General features: G+C 38.6%; 1 protein-coding gene across 1 annotated transcript in view; it reads right to left on the reverse strand.

Moving 5' to 3' along the window:
* Positions 1–20,541, reverse strand: part of SERPINI2 (serpin peptidase inhibitor, clade I (pancpin), member 2) — a 33,777-nt gene that overhangs the window by 12,402 nt on the left and 834 nt on the right. The window contains exons 2-6 of the mRNA XM_005886540.2: positions 19,305–19,554; positions 13,786–14,016; positions 12,241–12,435; positions 11,969–12,161; positions 2,194–2,291 (exon numbers count right to left, since the gene is read on the reverse strand). Of these exons, the coding sequence (XP_005886602.1) occupies positions 2,194–2,291; positions 11,969–12,161; positions 12,241–12,435; positions 13,786–14,016; positions 19,305–19,548 (961 nt within the window). The 5' untranslated portion in view covers positions 19,549–19,554. The remainder of the gene's footprint in view (positions 1–2,193; positions 2,292–11,968; positions 12,162–12,240; positions 12,436–13,785; positions 14,017–19,304; positions 19,555–20,541) is intronic.

A 20,541-nucleotide genomic window follows, 5' to 3' on the forward strand; every position in this document is an offset into this window, starting at 1 on the left:
AACCAAAGAACACAGACAATAGGGGGGTGAGGGCATGATTGGGGGTTGGGGGGCCAATGGGAGGATAATGACACATATGTAATACCTTAATAAATAAAGAAAATTTAAAAAGGGGGGATAACAGAAAAAAAAAAGTAGGTGTTGGAGGAGTAGAGAATTTCACCCGTTTTCACAATGTCACAAGACCAAGTGACTCTCTGCCTCTTAGACTAAACAACTTGGTTTTGTGTTTTCTGTCTTACCACAGAGAGGACCCAGTCTTGGGAAACAAACAGGACTTGAGAGGTAATAGGCCAGAACAAGAAATCTGGACTCCATAAACTCAATGTTTTCTACATCTTCATAATAATGCTATCCCTTAGTTTTCTATAAAAATTCCATGTGTCAAAAAAATAAAAAACCTTCTTTGCTAGAAGATGTGCAAGTAAATATTACGGTGCCACTTGTCCCACTTGTATTTTTTATTTAGCATTTGTGGAGTAACTTCTATGTTTCTAAAGATGACATAAAAAAGAAATAACAGTTAGAAGTCAAATCTTCATCTCAAAATTTCCTAAGTAACTCTCTGAAAATATTTCCTCTAAAATTTGTGAACTCCATGAGCACAGGGTAGTGCCTCTTTTGTGTAACTATCCCATAGCACTGGTGCTGGGCTGGTTCTCAGTGGCCTTTAGTGATTGCTTATTGCACAAATGAAAGGTAGGGATAGCATGGAAATCACTCTTTTCCTAATGACCAGGAATAGTGCCATCCTTGGCTCTGGTTGGTCTATTTCAGGCATAAGACAGAACCAACGTAGTTAAAACAAATCAAATAGGTAACTCAGGAGAGAAAGAGCTGAAAATGTTGGGCATTTATTCTCTGTTTGAGGTGTTCTCTTGCATAAATTCTTTTATGAAACATTTTGGAGTTATTTTCTTGCCAAATCTGCCAGTAAAAAGAGATTTTGTAGAATTCACAAATTGCTGGGAATTTGCGGAGTGAGTAGCTGTTTGAAATGTCTGGGGGACAGCGAGTAAGCTTCCGAAGGCGAGAAAAAGTTTAAGAAGAAGCGGTGCTGGGGAAATGCCTTGTTTTATTTCAGGCTGATGAGGCGGCTGTGTTCCAAGGCACACTCAGATGGCATCCTGTTGCAGTATTTAATGCTGACTGTCTCATTTCTGATGCCGAGGAGATTGTCAAAGAAGTTAGATCTTTCTGTCAGTGTGAGAACAAGTAGCTAAATCATGTGTGAAGGTGACAGTGAACTTCTATGTTGCCTGCATACCCCACCCAATCCCTGCGTCAGGAAAGCTCATTCTGTTTATTTACCCACATAATTGATGAGTAAATAAATTAATGAATACTTCTTCGAAGCCCAGAGATTTATATAGGAATACACAAAATTTCCATGCCATGATACAAAAGCCCATCAGATAGATAGGCTTCTACTATCAAGACCCTTTTTATAAAATAGAAGACTAAATTTAAAAGAGGGTAAGTAACTTGGGACTAATTGGTCTTCCTCATCGTGTGCGTGTGTGTGTGTGTGTGTGTGTGTGTGTGTGTGTGTTTGTGTTTGTGTATTTTTGAACTAATGAGTATTGTTAGGATGAAAAAAATTAAAAGACTATCTTGGGCTTTGTTGTTCAATCTGAACGTCTTAACCCTGCACAATTTCCCAGGTGCAAGTTAGCATAAGAACTCCATCTCCCCAATTGTTTTGTCAGTCCCAAGCTAAATGTACAAGCTGTAGCATTACAATTTCTAGATTGTGTTCATCATCCAGCATGTTGTGAATGCCTGTTTCATGGGCTCTGATATTACCGAATTAACATTTGCAAATTGGGTTATAAGAGTTTTATTAGCTCTGCTCAGATGAGAGACTCAAAGTTGTAATTCCCATTGTTCAAATAAGAAAATCCAAATAGGGCCAAAATAAAAGCCCGTATAATACTTTACCTACATAGTTTCATTACAAGCATGGTTGGAAGGCTTATCTAACATTCTAAAATGCTTTCTGGCTTTCATTAAGGAAAAGTACTTAAATGGAAAATAGAGTGTTTACAGACAGCTCAACACGACGATGGCATTTATTCATCGTGTATGTGTTTATTTCCTGGGACCCGGCGCTCTTTCCCTTTTAAAAGCAGTCAGTTAACATGATTACTAAGAAAACATATTAACATGCTGTCAAATTATTTATCATATTACCTGTTATTCCAGAAAGGTCACAGCCACCACTAAATATTTCTGTTATGTTCAAAGAATACAAAGCTTCTTTGAAGTCCAATTTTTGTTCTACTTTAAATCTGTTTTAAAAAAGAAAGAAACAATGTATGCATTTGCTACTTCCAATTTTTTTTAATCTATAAAGTGGTCGATTTAGAAGAAATTATATTGTGAAATCTTTTGTTTGCATTACCCCAGTTACATTTTCTCACATTTCCACACACCATGTTTCCCCCGCTCCACTCAGCCTTTCTGGGTTACTAATAACTTGTTTTCCAGATAAATGGTTGGTGGAAAGGGGGAAGAGAACACTCTACTTTTTGAGTAACAGTTACCTGACTAAACAGGGTGAGCGTTTTAAGTTTCCAATTGCTTGGCTCATTCCCTAGAAGTTTGAAGGTTCCCCTCCAGCAACCATCTAACTCAGGTGTTTTTCACACCATCCAAGACTCTTCCTGGCAGATGGCCATGATGCGATGAGAGGAGGACAGGAGTCAACAATCCTTGGAGGAAATTGTTGGCTACTGGGGTGCAGCGAGGCCTTAGTCACCTATTTTCCTCCTCCCCATCCATTGTCATAATTGAGGTGACTTCCTTCTGTTGTGAACTCACCTAATATCTTTTCAATAGGCCCAGTAAGTGGTGTAAAACATTGAAAGGGAACAAAATATCTTCCAAATGAAATAAAAGATAAAAATTATAGGAGAAAAACAAAAATGCCCACTACTTCTGATTCCTGGCAGCACCCTGAGAGGCCTCAACCCATTCAGGTCCTTGTCAGGGAATGCATTATAGGAGAAAAACAAAAATGTCCACTACTTCTGATTCCTGGCGGCACCCTGAGAGGCCAAGAGAGGCCTCAACCCATTCAGGTCCTTGTCAGGGAATGAGAAGGAATTGACCAGCACGACAGAAAGATTCAGCAAAGCACAGGAAGTCTATTAAAGCGACAGATCACACTCGAGAAGTGAGGGTGGGCGACCTCGGAGAATGAAGAGCGCCAATGGGTCTGGGCGGGAGGTCTTTATTAAACGTGGGCAAAGGTGGTCCTCTGCTTCTGAAGCTGGTTGCCAGCGGGAATCACACTTGTCTCTCCTATCCAGCAATTTCTTTTTGGTCCTCCCAATGAGAGGAAATTGGGCAGAAGGAAGCAGGGAAACAGGTGGTCTGTGAAGGTCCTGTCTGTGATGTTCCAGATAAGATGGAGAAGGGGAGGGCTGGAGCTTGAGACTTTTGTTCCCTGTTCTAACTCCCCTGCCTCGCTTCCAAAGCAGGGCCATAAGTTAGGACTCCAGATTCAGCTCACCTCTCCAAGCTGATGTGAAGAGGGACCTGACACAGAGAATCTCAAAGACTCTAAGCACAGAGCCATGATTCCAAGTCAACAGCAATCACTGAACCTTACGTTGGCATTTTAATAATAATAATCCTATATAATAAAAGCCTAGTATGCAAATTTTCCCCTCAACCAAAGACTGGCAGTTCGACCGCTCGCTATGACATGCAATGACTAGCAGGGGGCAGCACAGAACATGATGGGCATTGGCAATGCTGCGCTGGCAGCGGGCAGCAGTGGAGGCATTACTGGCCTCCACGGGCCCCGACGAGAGTGGGACCATGGCAGGATGGTGGAGCAGGTGAGCGGGTGGTGCCAGGCCAAGGCGGGTGCAAGCGGGAGCCAGGCGGGGCCGGATCACCCTGCAGAGGGCAACCAGCAGCAGTGGCTGGGAGCAGGGCCACCGCCCAGCTCCCAGGCGCTGAGGGAGAAAAGGCAGAGAGCAATATTAAAATATTTCTTCTAATTATTTTCCTTTCGATGTGCATGAATCCGTGCACTGGGCCACTAGTAATAATAATAATAATAATAATAACTAATATTCACTGACATTATAGATGCTCAAAGCATCAATTTGCATTTGAAAACCAGATTGGAAAATTTGTTTATGAAAGAAAGGAGTGTGAAGTCCTCAAACAGGGAGCTTTGAATATTCCTACATCAACCAAATTCCCAGACAACTCCTGCCCATGTTGTTCTGTCTGAGCACTGTTCTGCCCTGATGAGCATTTGCCCCTGTTCTCAGGTTTGGATACAGACACAACTGCTCAAGCACAGGATTCTTGCTTAGCTAACAGGTAGGCCCACATCTGGGGCTAGAAATTAACTTGGGCAGTCAGTCTAATTAGATCATTGTTTTAATTGCCAAATACTGAGCGAACAAGATTCCTAATTATAAATTTTCAAAACAATGAATATGCTGTGGCAGAAATGTACTAGACCTAAATTATTTCTGGTAAAATATTGTGCACTTTTGGAAGATGTTAACTCATAAAACCCTAGCTCACTGGCAATGGGCACAACAGGCGCATTCAAATCTACTAAAAATGAAAATAGCTTCTTTTATACCAACTGTTTTCAGCTTCTTTCTCTGAACTTCCAACTAAGAAAGATAATATGCAGGGTAATGGTTTTGAGGATTTGTTTGTTTTGTTTTGCTTCATTATCACACTCTATTTTTAAACTGAATGGAGTATGGGCTTCTAAAAGGCAGAGAATAAATGTTCCACCTACAAATTGACTGGTTTTTTTTTTATAATAACACTAGTACTGCAAGACATATTACAAGTTCCAATAAAGCCTAATTATCACCCCAGTCATTTAAGTAACAGTCCTGCTCATAATATAGTCCAATGAAACCTATAGCAATAGAAACCCACTTAACCATTTAATCTACAACCAATTTCTAATTATCCATAATTATTAGAGCCATGAATAGCCATATGTAAAGTAGCACTTCCATTAATATAGTTTATAGTTTTTAATCTTCACATAAACCCCAGGAAGTTAGCATTATTATTCCTATTATTATTCCTATTAACATATAAAAAAGTGAAGGTTTGAGAAGATTGATTTTCAGGTTCAAGGTCAGGATAGGAGACAGGTAAGATTCAAACTCAGGTCCATTCCAAGTCAAAGCTAATGTCATAACTCCCATTGCCTTCTAAAAATATATATAATTCAAAATCATATTATATATATACTAGTATATATGTAGTTAACTGTGCATGTGGTTTCATTTTCCCTTTTCCTTGATCTTCCTCTAAACTTGTCAGAAGAATACAGCTAAAGTAAAAGAATGGCAAAAGACTGGATAGACAATCTAAAACTAAATAATCATGAAATGAATGTTTTAGCATACATAAGTAATATCTGTTTGCTTACAAGACAGAAATTGACTGTCAAATGCAATCATTGTGCTTAAAGGGGTCTTACCCAGGTAAAAGCTGCAGAAAAGAGAAAAAAGCACATGAGAATTTCTGTTTTGAGATGGATTCACTCCTGTCTACAGGCCCTACTGTGGATTTGTATTGTGCTTTCCTTTTCGTACAAAGCTTTATACCCAGGACTATTGTTTAATAAAGTCTTGGTTGGGTCTCCTTTACCATCCCTATCCTTATTATTTGGAAGCCCAGCTTTGAGATAGTGGACTTGATTCATCCTTGGAATATTCAGTCTTAGAATCAAGCAACCCAAAATTTAAAGCTGCACCCAAGGATAAAAATTTAGTACAATCCTTGACAATGGTGAACCTGGACTATTGTGTCAGTACATAGTAGTTTCTGGTCCCTTTCTAATCAATTACCTTGAAGGGTGTGTGTGTGTGTGTGTGTGTGTGTGTGTGTGTGTGTGTGCGTGTGCACATGTATGTGTGTGTGAAAAACTCTATTAGTCTCAGGGTTGAATTTAAAATACGTTCCATTACATATAAAACTTATCTGGACAAAGTTTAATGTAAACTTGGAACTCCAATTTGTATCCATGTCCAATAGATTAAAGTAAATGAACATTTTGTAATCACTACTGCACCTGGTCATGACATCTCTATTCTCATATCCAGCCTCATTTTCCCTGAGTTCACTTTCTCTCACCCACACACAATTCACATTCACCATCTTACAGATCCAAAGCCGGCCACGCCTGGGACTGATTTCTAGCTCAGCAAGAATATGATACTTCATGTCCTATGGTAAGAATTCTCTCTTTTCAAAAGTCTCCTTGCACTGCTGCTCCACATCTTTTATCTTGTTGCTCATTCTACCAGTGATCATTTGCTCTGTTCTGTGCTCTCCCTCATGGCTGCCTCGCATTACACTTGTTTTCTGACTCTTGCAATTTTGGCTCTGCTATTTGTTAGCTATGTACCCACAGGCAAGGGGTGTCCCTTATCTATAACCTGAATATCAAAATAGATCTCTATCCAATTTATTGTGGGGAATGAATGAGATATGGTAAAAAGAGAAGCATTTTGAACAGTGTTGACACTGCAATAAATGCTCTATAAAAGTTAAAATTGAGTGAGAATAACAATAAAAACAATAAGAGTTAATAATGAGTACTAACATTTTTTACACATTATCTTATACTAGAGGCTCAAGGCATGCAATTCGTGCAAGGGCCTTGGCATGAATTACATGCCTAGCAGCCCCGGCTTCATCTGGAAGGTCGTTTGGCTGTCCGGTCTAATTAGCATATTATGCTTTTATTATTATAGATAATCCTAACATCAACCTTAAAAAGCATATATTATCATTATCCCTTTGAATAATAAAAAATATTAGGTAAGGTAATTAAATTTATATAGTTAGAAGGTTTCAAAACTCTTGGTCTTCAATATTATGTTCTATTTTCCATGAACTGGTTTCAAAAGTTGAGAAAAGATACTGTGAGATGCCACATCAGTAAATATTTTTTAAAAAATACCTCTCAGAAATAGTATTACTATTGTTTAGTTATTAGTATACTTTTGAATAGAACTATATATAGTATTTAACAAGTTTAAATAACTAGACTGTCAAAAATTCAATGACAACTATGAAAATTCTCCCAAGGAAATAAATACATGACTGTATATACATATACTTGCTAATAATTTCAAGGTCCTTAAGGACTCTCTAAAGTCCCAGTGCACTCCAGAAGTCCATGCTGTCCAGTTAAAGACTGCTACAAAAGAGCAAGAAGTCACATCCTCTCATTTTCCTAGTAAGTCAAGCTTGGAAACTCAACACATTCTTACCCATATCTAGTTAGTCACACACTCCAGTGTCTTTCTTCTCCACCAATTCCTTACTATTCCCAGTGAAGCTGCCCCCTTTAAACATTCATTACTCAGTTCCCAAATCATTGCAATAGGTTTTGTACTGATCTTTTGGGCTTCAGTCTCTACCTCTTTGCCATATCCTGAACATAACTACTATTCAGATTAAAGCAACATGCGTTCATTGAACATCTACTATTTTTCAAATGTATGCTCTGTGCTGGGGTCACAGAAAGAAACTATTCATAGTTCCTGACCTCAAGAAGTTTACAGTCCAGTGAGGAAGACAAACAAATAATTTTAATATAACTGCTATGCAGAAATAAACACAAGGAACTGGGAGAACTTTTCCCAGCAGGGAGAAAGGAAGATGCTGTGGGATCTTGCATGAAGAGATCAAAAAAGCTTTCAAAAACTCAAACTTTGTTTTAAGGACACATAGTAGTGATCCAGAAAAGTGGAGGTAGGGGTAGGGGTGGTAGAGAGTTGGGAAAGAGTTCAGACAAGCTATTCAGCATGAACAAAAACTATTCCTCTAAAACACTGCCTTAATACTCCATTATCCTACTTGGAAATTTTCAGTAACTCCCCATTACACGCAGGACTTACCCATCTTGATTCTTCTAAAGCCCAGCTCAAGTTCTTCCTCTTTCACGAAGCTTTTGTTTACAATTCCAGTTTCTAGTGCTTCTTCTCCCTTCTTCTCTCTCCTTTTTAATAAACCTCCTGGTGCTTATTGATTATACCATTTCTTTTAGAATTTACTGTGCATTGCTGCATATTGTTAGTAAATTTCTCATGCAAATCCTTCATGACTCCATCTATCATCTTATGGATAGGCAACAAGTCTATAACTTGGCATCTGTCCTAGTTCCATGTCTAGAGTGCTGTCCCAATTAATCTGTGCTTCTGGACAGGAGATAAATTTTCTAACAAGTAGCAGAATAATAAGACTGTAAGGCGATGAGCCAACAAGCATGGGAACTTATCCCATCTCCTAACACTTAGTCAAACGTCAATCAATTTATATTTTGAATGACTAAGTTTCCTTATCTCGAAATACAAGATATAACCAAGTCAGAATATAGAAGCACAGCATTAAGTATCCTATATAATAAAAGGCTAATATGAAAATAGACCTAACAGCAGAACAACCAAACAACTGAACAACCAAACAACCGGTCGCTATGACATGCGCTGACTACCGTGGGCGCTTGTGGAACATGGCGGGCATCGGCAGCAGGCGGCAGAGCGCGGGAACAACCGGTAGCTATGACATGCGCTGACTACCGTGGGCGCTTGCGGAACATGGCGGGCATCGGCAGCAGGCGGCAGAGCGTGGAACATGGCAGGCACTGGCAGTGGCAGGATGGTGGAGCAGGTGAGTGGGGGCGCCAGACCATGGTGGGTCACCGGTCGCTATCATCTGGGCAAGCCTCTAGTGGTTACTGACAATTCTTTGCTCCTATGTGCCGGCCCCATTCCCACCCACTGCTGGCACTGGAGCCACTGCTCACACCCACTGAAGGGACCTGGCGCCGGTCCAGATTGGTCGGTGCTGTCAATGTGTGCAAGTGGTGGCTGCAGGCCCTGATTGCCCCTGAGGGCTTCTCCACCTCCCCCTACTCCTGAGGGGCTATCGATCTGGGCAGCAGCCACTGCTTGCACTGGCTGATGGCACCAGCCCCAATTGCTTCACACTGTCAGCGCATGGAAGCAGTGGCGGTGGTGGGAGTGGGGCTGCCAGCAGACTGGGGACCAGGGGCTGTTGAAGGAGGGGCCAGGCGGGGGTGTGGAGGATGGGCCGAGACCCAGCCCTGTGCCCACCGCAGCCTCACAGTCCTTGCAAGGTGCACGAATTCATGCACTGGGCCCCTAGTTAAAATATAAATGCTAAATATTTTACAAAGTTAAACTGCTATGTAGATGAAAGTTACTTGTTTATTTACCTAACATACATGTATTAAATGATCACTTTTGCCCATACACATAACCATAAAAACACATACAGAGAAGAATCTGACATAACTCAAATGTATGTTAGACTCTTCAACCTGAAGAAATTTGACTATTAATGTTTATAGGATCCCATATTATATTTAGACAAAGAAAGATGATTATTTTAGCTGCTATCCAATTGCAGAATAATGTCCAAAATTAGATATCTGGTGTGGTGTGTTACTCATAATAAACACTAGGAAATACCCTAGTATTTTTAAGACTATATCATGTTGCTCTTGATTCTTAACTAGTATGCATCAAAAAGGGAACGAAGTGTTTCTTAAACAGTAACTAGTCACTCACATGCTCCTTCCTACTATTATTTATATACAAGTATTTATAGACTAACTTTTCTCTCTTTAGCATTTACTAAATTTTGCTACCAAAGAGGCTTTATTTTGACTTAGAATAACAGAATTTATTATAGTTGGTGTTATGGGCGGAACTGTGTCCCCTCTTTATATGTTGAATCTCTAATCCCCGGCACCTTATAATGTGACCTCGTTTGGAAATAGGGTCATTGCAGATGCAATTAGTTAGGTTGATATCAGACTAGAATAGAGCAGGCCCTTAGTCTATTATGACTGGAGTCTTTATAAGAAAGGAGAATGCCACAGGAAGAAGGATGACCATGTGATGACAGGCATCTACAAGCAGAACATCAGCAAAGACGATGGATCAACACCAGAAGCTGAGAAGCAAGGAAGGATTGTACAGAGTTTCAGAGAGAGCATGGCCCAGTAAACACCTTGATGTTGGCCCTCTAACCTCCAGAACTGTGAGAGAATAAATTTCTGTTGTGTTAAGTCATGTTGTTTGTGTTAATTTGTTACAAGAGCTAAAGCAAACATATCTGATTAAGTTGTTTTAGTTTTACCTAAATCTTCATTAGTTTGAAACCATAATGCATCCATTCAGATATAAAAGAACCACAGCACTGAGTAATCTCTCTATATAAAACCTAAATATGCAAATAGACCGAACAGCAGAACAACCAAACAACCGAATAACCGAACAACCAGTCGCTATGAAGTGCACTGACCACCAGGGGGCACGTGAGGAACATGGCGGGCATCGGCTTCAGGCGGCAGAGCGCAGAACATGGTGGGCGTCAGCCACAGCGGGATGGTAGAGCAGGTGAGTAGGGGCGTCAGACCAAGGCGGGGTGCTGGTTGCTGTCATCGGGGCGAGCCTCTGCTGGTTACTAAAAATTCTTTGCTCTGGCGCAGTGCCGTCCTGCCCGGCACTCATACCTGCTGCTGGCGCTGGCCCCGCTTGCATCTGCTGCCAGTGCCAGAGCCACCCCTCGCACTCGCGGCCGGCACCCGGCACCGGCCCCGAATGCTTGGCAATGTCAGCAGGTGCAAGCAGCGGCTGCTGGCCTCAATCGCCCCTGTGGGCTTCTCCACCTCCCCCTGTTCCTGAGGGGCGATTGCAGCAGCAGCCACTGCTCACACCAGCAGATAGCGCCAGCCCCAATCGCTCTGCGTCATCAGTGGGGGCTGGCTCCATCAGCGTGTGGAAGCAACGGCTACAGGAGCGGGGCTGCCAGTAGACAGGGGACCCAGGGCCTCGGTGAGAGGGGCTGGGTGGGGGCAGAAGGGATGGGCCAAGACCTGCCTCTGTGCTCACCGCAGCCTTGCTGCCCACAGTTCCTTTCAAGGTGCACGAATTCGTGCACTGGGCCCCTAGTTAGAAATAAAAGGACAGGATATAATCTATTAGATGTCTGTTTCTTTAAAAATTAAAAGTATACATTAATTTATTTGGACACATCTTATCTCTGAAATCTCTCCTGTCTCCTAGAATATTGAGACACTAGAGGCCCAGTGCATAAAATTCATGCACTGGCAGGGTCCCTAGCAGCTGCTGGCTGCCAGCTGGATACTCCCTCCCTTCCCCCAGCTGGCCCCTCCCCCGGTTGAACTCCCAGATGGTCGAAGGGACAATTTGTATACTATGCTTTTATTATATAGGACGGCTGCCAGCTGGATACTCCCTCCCTTCCCCCGGCTGGTCCCTCCCCCGGTTGAACTCCCAGATGGTTGAAGGGACAATTTGTATACTATGCTTTTAATATATAGGATTATTGCTTCCTGAGCATGCCTTTGCAATTTCCATTTGTACTGACTATCTAAAACTGACCTAGGAGTCTAGGTATAACTCAATGACTGTTAGAGCATTGTCTGTCAAAAGTGATTTAGCATAGCTTTTTTTTTGTTTTGTTTTATTGCTTAAAGTATTACAAAGAGTATTACATATGTCTCCTTTATTCCCCTCCCTAAGTGTTTAGGCATTTTATTTTTCTTAAACATAATAGAAGATAAATATTTTAAATTCTAATCATGGAAAAATGAGAAAAAATAACTTTGTATAATAAAAGAATAATAATTTCTTTTAATCCTAGCATTCTCATTTGAAGAGTTACATTTCTTCATCCCTTTGAGAGAATATTGGGGCACTTAAACTCAGTCCTCCTCATGGCAAAGCAATGCTGGCAATGTGCAGACCTACCTTTGTATCCATAACATGGAGTAATACTTCCACTTGCATCTTCCTTTTCACTCCTGTCTGTAGTCTTTATTATCACTGAGCCGACCGCCTGAATTCAAATTCCTCCATAAGTGAAAACATAAGAACCAGAATAACAAAATATTACCAACCTAGGGAGGCTTATTTCCACTTCCTCTTCTTGCATCTCAGAGAACCATTTCAAGATTAGATCGGCAGTAATTTGTTTTTCCATGTCTTCTATGCTCACCTCTTCTGCAGGAAGTATAATGATTAAACTGAACTCATCATCTTTATAAGGTAATTCCAAAACCTGGTACTTCATGGAGGATTCCGAAAAATAACCTGCAATAGAGAAAATAAAATATGAAATATACTTGTCAATTCCCAAAGCCATGCTTTAGAGGGTGATACCCCGTATTACCATGTTTGGTTCTCAAAAGAGCCTTCATCATTGGAATTTTGACTGTTGCACCATCCTTCTTAGTGAAATTCATCAGTTCTGTGCCCTCTTTTCTGAATTTTTGTTTCCAATCCCCCTTGAAATAAATAGCGTTCACCAGGATAAGCCGAGTCAGAGGGCCAAATTCTTCCCCTGAAAACATGCCTTTAATTTTTCCTGTAAAGGGAGTGGGAGAAGAGGCAGCAAGAAATAGGCAATAACTTAGTGGAAATGCTTTAATCAAATTAAAAAAATATTTATTTTGCAGATCACTTGTGAACAGGGTGCTTCTTACCTAAACATAGCAATTTTGAAGGTAAAGAGGAGCACTATTAAATATTTTACTTAGAAATGGCTCCAAACGGGATTTCACTGGGAAACAGGAGATACAGATCATCTTAGGCAAATTTGAACTGACCTAGTAATGAACTCTCTTTAGCAAGATTATTTCTATAAATGGCTTTGCAGACAAAAAGAACAAAAACTCAGTATCCCTTCCTGCGTAGCCACTGGTATTTTCAAAATTTATTTCAAGGTCCTCCAGTAGGTCAATCAGAATTACTGAGTTAATGGTACACTCAACCTTCTACTCTTGCAGCTACAGTCCCTGACCATTGGAAGAGACAAGTATGGAGCTGCCAGAATGATTTTCTTTCTAAAAAAAAACAGAAATGAATATTTTAAAGTTATGAGACAAAAGCATGATTGGATGCCATGGAGCTGCGTAGAAATGTGGATACAGCTCACCACACCCATCTCATATTTTCAACTTATGGTTCCCTAAATGAGGCTTCCCATAAAGAAAATAGTAGCATCTTACACTATCACAATTTTTATAGCAGAATAAATAAGCAAAGAAACAGACTGTTGTACATTGAGGACTAGATGTATGCTTGTCATTACACATACAATAATCCTGAAATTTTAATAACATCCTCATTTTAAATGAGACATATCTTAGAACCTGTTAAAACTTGAACTCATATGTATAACTTTAAACTTGTGTTCTTTCTACTGTGCCATGTCGTAGACCCTTTGGAAATTTTGCTAAATTTTTAAATTTGTGTTTAATTTAAAATTAAGATTACCATGTTTATAATAGGACTACCAATATTTATTATTAAACATTAACACATCCAATGAAGATGTATTAGTTATTTATAGTATATGTGGGGGTGGAAGCATTTAGGATTGACAGATCTAATATCTGGCCAAAGATATTATTCCTGTTGTCATACTTTAAAAACCTATACTTTAACAAAAATTATGATTAAAATTATTCCATTAAGAATTACAGAAATAGGTGTCGTTTTTTAAAAAAAGTATCTGTGTACTTTTCAAAGCAGCTCACAATTTCTCTCTCGGTTTTACAACTGAGTATTAATTTGAATAGCAGGGAAGAGAAATAGGAGATTTACCCCTCTGGGCCAGTTTAGTAGGAAAATATTCAACCTTTGTTTACTTTAAGATATTAAAACCCATGAATACAATGTCAAATAATGATTTTATGAAAATGGGAAACTTTACCATCTGTTTTGCTTTCTACCCAGGCACTTATTGTCTCTGCACAAGCCTTTGCATTCTGAAAGTCCACCAGTTTTATGGCACTCTGAAAAAATTTCTCGTTGCCATGGAGATATTGTTCTTTCACAGTGAATCCTTCTTGAAGGTAGAGGGCATTGGCAAGATTAAATGTAAATTCTTGTTTTTTCTTTGAGATGGCAGAGAAAAATGACTTCAGTGCAGAAAATTCTTCTCCTGAAAAATAATTACAATGTATACTGACATATTGAAAACATAAAAACAACAGCTTTTCAGCTTTGCTTCTAAGCAATCTGATTCATATAACTACTTTTATGCACTCTTAGGTATAACTAATAATCCTTTCTAATTTAGTATAAATATTTTAAGCATTTATCTCCTAGAATATGCCTTTCATAGAGAAATCAGCTCTTAATAGTAAAAAACATAATGTCTGTGTAAAATTAAAATTTGTGTAAAACAAGAATACACATTTAAATAGTCTGAAGGAAACTCTTTATAGTCAAATTTAGCTTATTTTTAGTTGTTGGAAATTTATATTTAGAACTTCATTTTTTGCATGACATGTGATATTTATAAAAGGAAAATGCTAATGGATGCTGATGGGGGGTATGACAGTGATTAGAATTCTCTTCAATGTTACTTTTATTTCAGCTTAAGAATTACTCCCTTATGAACAACTGTACCTGTCCAAGATTTGAAATTTACTAGGCAACCCATATAATCATCTCCAGAGTTGCATAATGATCAGAATTGCCTATTTCTTCAGGTTCATGAATCTGTATACTTTGGTTTTCTACATGAACAATAAAAACCTTTAACCATCCCAACTATAACTACTAACCAAATGAGTCCATCAAAATCAGCTAAGACTCACCTCACCACTGGCCTATTATTTATTTATGGTTGGATCATCCTGAACACAGGGTTGTCAGGAAGGTGTATGTGCCTATGAGAGTATTCTGTGATTTTTGCTCAGTGGCTTCCTATTCATTACCAAAGGGTCCCAATATTTTTCATTCCCTTCTGCCTTCATGCTGAAACTCCACCATGTAGTCTGGGAACTGTATTTCAAACCAAAGGCTTATTCAGGTCCTTTGTTACATTTTCAGTTAAATACTGAAAATACCACTTTTATAGTGTTAAAGTTGGATATATATAATTAGTTTCTATTGAAGCAACATAGTTTACCATTATAAGAATGCCCATTGAATAAAAAGATTTAAAAATTATTACTGACAGGAACTTCTCAGTGTCTACTGGACATAGGCATGTGTGTGTATGTTTGTGTGTGTATGTTTGCATGTGTGTGTCTGTGTGCATGTAAACCATTTATCAGCCCATAGGGCATCTTTGTGTGAATAGGAACAGATGCCTTTCCTGGGGGGCTATAACCCCATGGCCTCTTATCTTGTCCAGCCGAGTGGAGGCTACATTTCAGTCCCTACTTGCCGCTCTTTCCTGCTCTCTTGTGTAGGTACAGCCTACACCACCACACATGGGGCTCTGGAAAGTATATTACATTATATTTCAAACTATAATTCCCCATTTATGAATACAGACATGAAAGATTTTAGATATGAAAACTTCATCTGAAGAATTTGGGTAATTCTCTACAACCCTGGAATTCCTTACATAAAGAAGGGAAGGAACTTCATCTATTTTCCTTGCTTATGCGGTGATTTCAGATGGAATCATTTCTTGTTATTTGAAGCCAAGCAAAATGTCTCAATAGCCAGGAGGCTACAAAAAAGACTTCCTGAATGAAGGCATGAGAGCTTCTCTAAAAGAATTAATTAAGGTCAGAAATAAAGTGGCAAAATTTGAAACCAGTCTTCAGGAACTTGTTCTTCATCTTTAAAGGAATGGGGGAGGGGGGGAGGAGAAGGGAAGAAAAAATACTTCCAGCTCATTTGTCAGAGCAACTAGATTTATGTCATGTACTTAAGGTCCAAGACTGTGTGACAAACAGTCAGCTGCCCTTTGATAAATCACTGGACTCAGAAGTCAATAAAAATCTGTCACCAAGTAGTACAAGTTTGGAGGAGAATATAAAGTTATCTGCCGTACAAATTTGACTTAATTTACAGTTTAATAACCTCTTTCAGCATAGAAAAAAAAGAATACATATTCATGGCTCCTAATAAGCTATGAAAACAAGTTTAATTTCCTAAAATAGAGCCACAGAAAACCTACAAGCCATAGGGTGAATATGACTTTTAGTTTGATTGTACCAGGCCTCCAGAAAATGTTCTAAACTTTAGTACATGTTTACTTCTCTTGCTATGAAGGGCCCAAAGGCCAATTGTGAATGCAATGTGACAGATCCAAAGATGAAAACAAAGAGGGTTATGGGATTGTAGATTATTTTAGCCAAAAGGGCCATATAAATCATCTCATCCAAAGTCCTATTTTTCTAGTGAGGAATCTAAAATCCAGAGAGATATAGAAACTTGAGAGGTGCCAAGTCCCAAGGTCATTTGATTGCAGAGCTGAGTCAGGAATTCATGCCTACTGTCTGGTTCCATAATGCTCTTGTAATAAAGAAGCACCTTCATATTAGTCTTTGATTAGTAAGCAAAATTATTACAGGCAGAGAAAACTGCAGCATTATCAGAGGTTCAGTAAAATGGGGAAGGTAAATTCTGGGCAGATGTCTTGGCAATGGGGGAAAGGAGAACCGAGGACACTGAGAGCCCCCGTGGGGGTGGGTGCCCATCTGTAGAATAAGTGGGGTGTTCATGTGAAACAGATTGCAGCATAAAAAGTGAACTATAGGCTGATTCAACAGAGTGCACCTTTTGATAATCACTGGGAATGAAAGGCAGGGCCAGGGCTAAGATGAGTCGATGAGACACTTTCCTTGAGAATAAAATTGAAGGAGATGCCAACAAACTCAATAATCAAGATAAATAATACCTAATTGTAATGTATAGTTTAGAAATTAGTATTGATTTAAATAAATTCATGATGAGCAAAATAATAAAAACTGTAAATAAAGACAGGATCATTATTAGTGATATTTCTTTCTGCCTTGGGTTCCAATATGGCTGTTCCAGGAACTACCTTCCTAAGTGTCACACTCTTCCCCTGTCCTTAGTGCCATTTTGTTCTTCTTTCTCCAGACCCCATTGACATTATATATATTATTGATTTCAGAGAGGAAGGGAGAGGGAAAGAGAGATAGAAACATCAATGATGAGAGAGAATCACTGTATGCCCCCTACTGGGGGTCAAGCCCACAACTGAGGCATGTGCCCTTGACCAGAATCGAACCCAGGACCTTTCAGTCAGCAGGCTGATGCTTTATCCACTGAGCCAAACCGGCTAGGGCCCCCATAAACATTTTATCCACCTTCTTGCACTCTCACTGCTTTCTCCTTAATTCTGTCTCTTTTTTCTTTACTCTTTTTTATTTTTCAAACCTTTACCTTTGGGGCTGATCTTCCTTTTCTTTTTGCAGCTTTCTTCCATCAGTGACCCCCTCTCTCCCTTAACAAGGCATAACCGGAAACAAGTTTGGTACATCTTATTATATGTGTTAAAATGTTAATGCTTAATTGTCCATCAATATTCTTCCAAAAAATACAGGAATTTTTATTATTGTTCTTATGATTTATTTATTACCTCCCTGAATCATTTCCAGAATTAGTTCTGGGCAAGTTACTTAACATTCCTTTGCCTTAGTGTGCATCAGTGTTATGTCTACCTCTCAAAATAATTGTGAAAATTAAATGAGACCATGTAGATCAAGCATATATATATATACGTATATGTGTTTGACAGTGCCATCATTATTACTATAATTATTATCACATTCACAATCCTGAGTTGTTAGAACATCTGTGTTTCTCTGTAAGATTAAACCCATTTAAAATAATTTAGATTTTTGGAGGCTCTAATTTACTAGTTCCTCATGGAATCAACTTTACATATCTTCATAAATGTTCTATTAACCTTCCAAAGCAGTATCATGTGATTCAAATGTTTCTGGGACTGTGTAGTGGGATTTGCTGAAATTAATATAGACAGCCAAGACCAAATCTGAAACGTAGTGGCTTCCTTTTACATTATTCACAAAGGGAAACTCTTGCAATTAACTTGACTCTCACCAACTTCTTTTTTCACATAAAATTTCCTTTGTTTAAAATGATGCAAATAAAACCTTGTGAAGAAGAAAAACAAATTCCTCAATAGAACTGTTCTGTGCAAAGGCAATATACTGAAATTAGTTGTGGTGAATAAAGTCCCAAACCAAAGACCCGGGTGTTTCCTCTAATGTTTATGACATATTATCTGACAGAGATGAAAAAGTTTAAAATTAGAATTATTACAGAAATTGAAAGTACAAGGTAGCCAGGGAAATGGGGTGCCAGCACTAAAAGTTAGGTACGCTAATGCAGATAAACCTTTGGGAGACTCCCAAACAACAACCACGCACATGTACAAAGGCCTCTGAAAGGTGTTAGTGTGTGTGTATGTTTTTCCCAATTTTTCTTTAAAAAGTATTAACTAAAGAAACTTTTAAAATGTATACATTAATGCTTTTTCTTGGTCTCATTTAAGTGCAAAGGTTAAATTTTACTTAGAAAGCTAATTTTAAAAAGCTAATGAGATAGAGATAAACACAAAGATTTCTGGGTGAGGATGCTCATTGAAGCATTTTTATAGGAGAAGTATTGGAAACAACCTAATGAAGAAGAAGGGTTAAGTAAGTAATGATATGTCTTTAAGAGGCAATAAAAGGCAACAATAAAAAATTATATTCTGAAGCAGTTGCACGCTATGAGAAAATGATCACAACATAGTAAGCGATAATGGAAGAGTATTCATGTGTACACTAGAGGCCCAGTGCATGAATTTGTGCATGGATAGGGTTCCTCAGCCTAATCGGTGATGGGGGCAATTGGGGCCGACCAGAAATGTCTTGCCCAGTCCCAATCAGGGCCCATTGGGGCTGGTTGGCTGGGGGGAGGGACCGAAGGAGGTTGGCCAGCTGCAGGAGGTTGGCTGTGGGAGCCCACTGACCACCAGGGTACAGCTCCTGCATTGAGTGTCTGCCCCCTGGTGGTCAGTGCATGTCATAGCTACCGTCTGGTCATCTGGTCATAATGGTCGCTTAGGCTTTTATATATATAGATATACATGTATGGGTACATATATGCATATACACAAACACACATACACACAAAACTTATTTTCAGTTAATTAAAGCTATCTAAAATAGGGCAGAATAAAATAATCAGATATACTAGTACTCACAATTTTATATCTGTATAGAATTAATTTCTTAATAAATTATTTTTGTAATGTTTTTATTAGGAAACAATTATAAATGAATGGGTATTGTTTACATTATAATTGCCCATTTTATTATAAATTTATACTTTTTACAACATTTTTTATTTGTTAAAGTTATATGACCATGAACTTCTCTCTAATATTTAAAAAATAAATTGGGCCAGATCTCATCTAGTACAAATAATCATATGTAAGAATCTTACCAGTTGAGTTTTCCTGAACTTTTAAAGTTTGTCTTATCTGCTGGTATGCTTTTCCTTTTGCTCCCAGTTGTACCATTCCAAGAATCAAAGTTGTTCCAAGTGGGGAAAATACAATGTTGTCCTTCTGAGATGAACAAATAGCTTGATAAAGATCCACTGCAAATTCAGTATTTCTCTGAGCCAAGGGTTTTGAGGCTTGACTTCCAGAAAAAGTCAATAGGAGACTCCACACGATCTTAAACATTTTGACCTCTGTGCATTAATTCAAAACTTATTAGCTTTCAAAGTAATCAGAGTTTATCATCTCACACTCAAAGAAATTTCCTACCTATTAGAATTTTCTGTGTTATTAGGACAAATTACCCCAAGTGTATTTTACTAAGTATCATCTATTAAGAAGAATAGGCCATGTGCTAATGGTATTTTTTAATATTCCTTCAAGAACCAGTTCAACATATATAGCAGTTTCTTAAAATCAAAAGAGGAATTATGATTCTGGGGCAGTATCAATATAGTAGTACTATTTCTAAATGGGTATATGATACACTTTTTCTATCTTTCCCCATGGTTTTACATAGAATAACTGTAACTCTGACATCAAGGGAACCCTCCGTCCAGACCACTCTATAGATCAAAAACAGAAATGGAATAAAAAAATGAATACACTCCCGTGTGGTTTTAGACCTATAATATTAAAAAGTTAATGTATTCTAAATCAATTAAATAATCTGGCTAACTTTTTACAACAGTAAAAGTGATGGAATTTGTAGAGCAAAATACCCCAAAACCCACATGTAATATTCCAAAGGGAGAAAAGAAAACTCTGAAAACTATAAACAAAATTATGACCAAATATAAATGGTACATCAATAGAAAAAGAGAGCAATTTTTTTAAAAAAAATCAAAGAAAAATTTGACAAATAACAAATGTAAGAAAGCTGCAATTGAAAACTATAACCGAGTCACAACAACACTAATGACACCTTATTAAAGTGCTCTCCACTAAAATTGCAGACAATTCAACCCTGATTACATCTAGAGCAGAATGAGTTCTTGCAATTTTACCAGAGACTTGGAGGAAAACTGACTCTGAAGGTCTCATAAATTTTACTAACACTATTTTCCCCCCACAAATAATACATTTGAGTAGCCCGTAATAATTCCTAGTCGAATAGATTACTAGGAAGTAATTTTTATTGGGGGTAAAGATAAAAGCCTTTGGAATACTGTGTTGTTA

The sequence above is a fragment of the Myotis brandtii genome, unplaced genomic scaffold, assembly GCF_000412655.1.
Source record: "Myotis brandtii unplaced genomic scaffold, ASM41265v1 scaffold99, whole genome shotgun sequence".
Classification (NCBI taxonomy): Eukaryota; Metazoa; Chordata; class Mammalia; order Chiroptera; family Vespertilionidae; genus Myotis; species Myotis brandtii.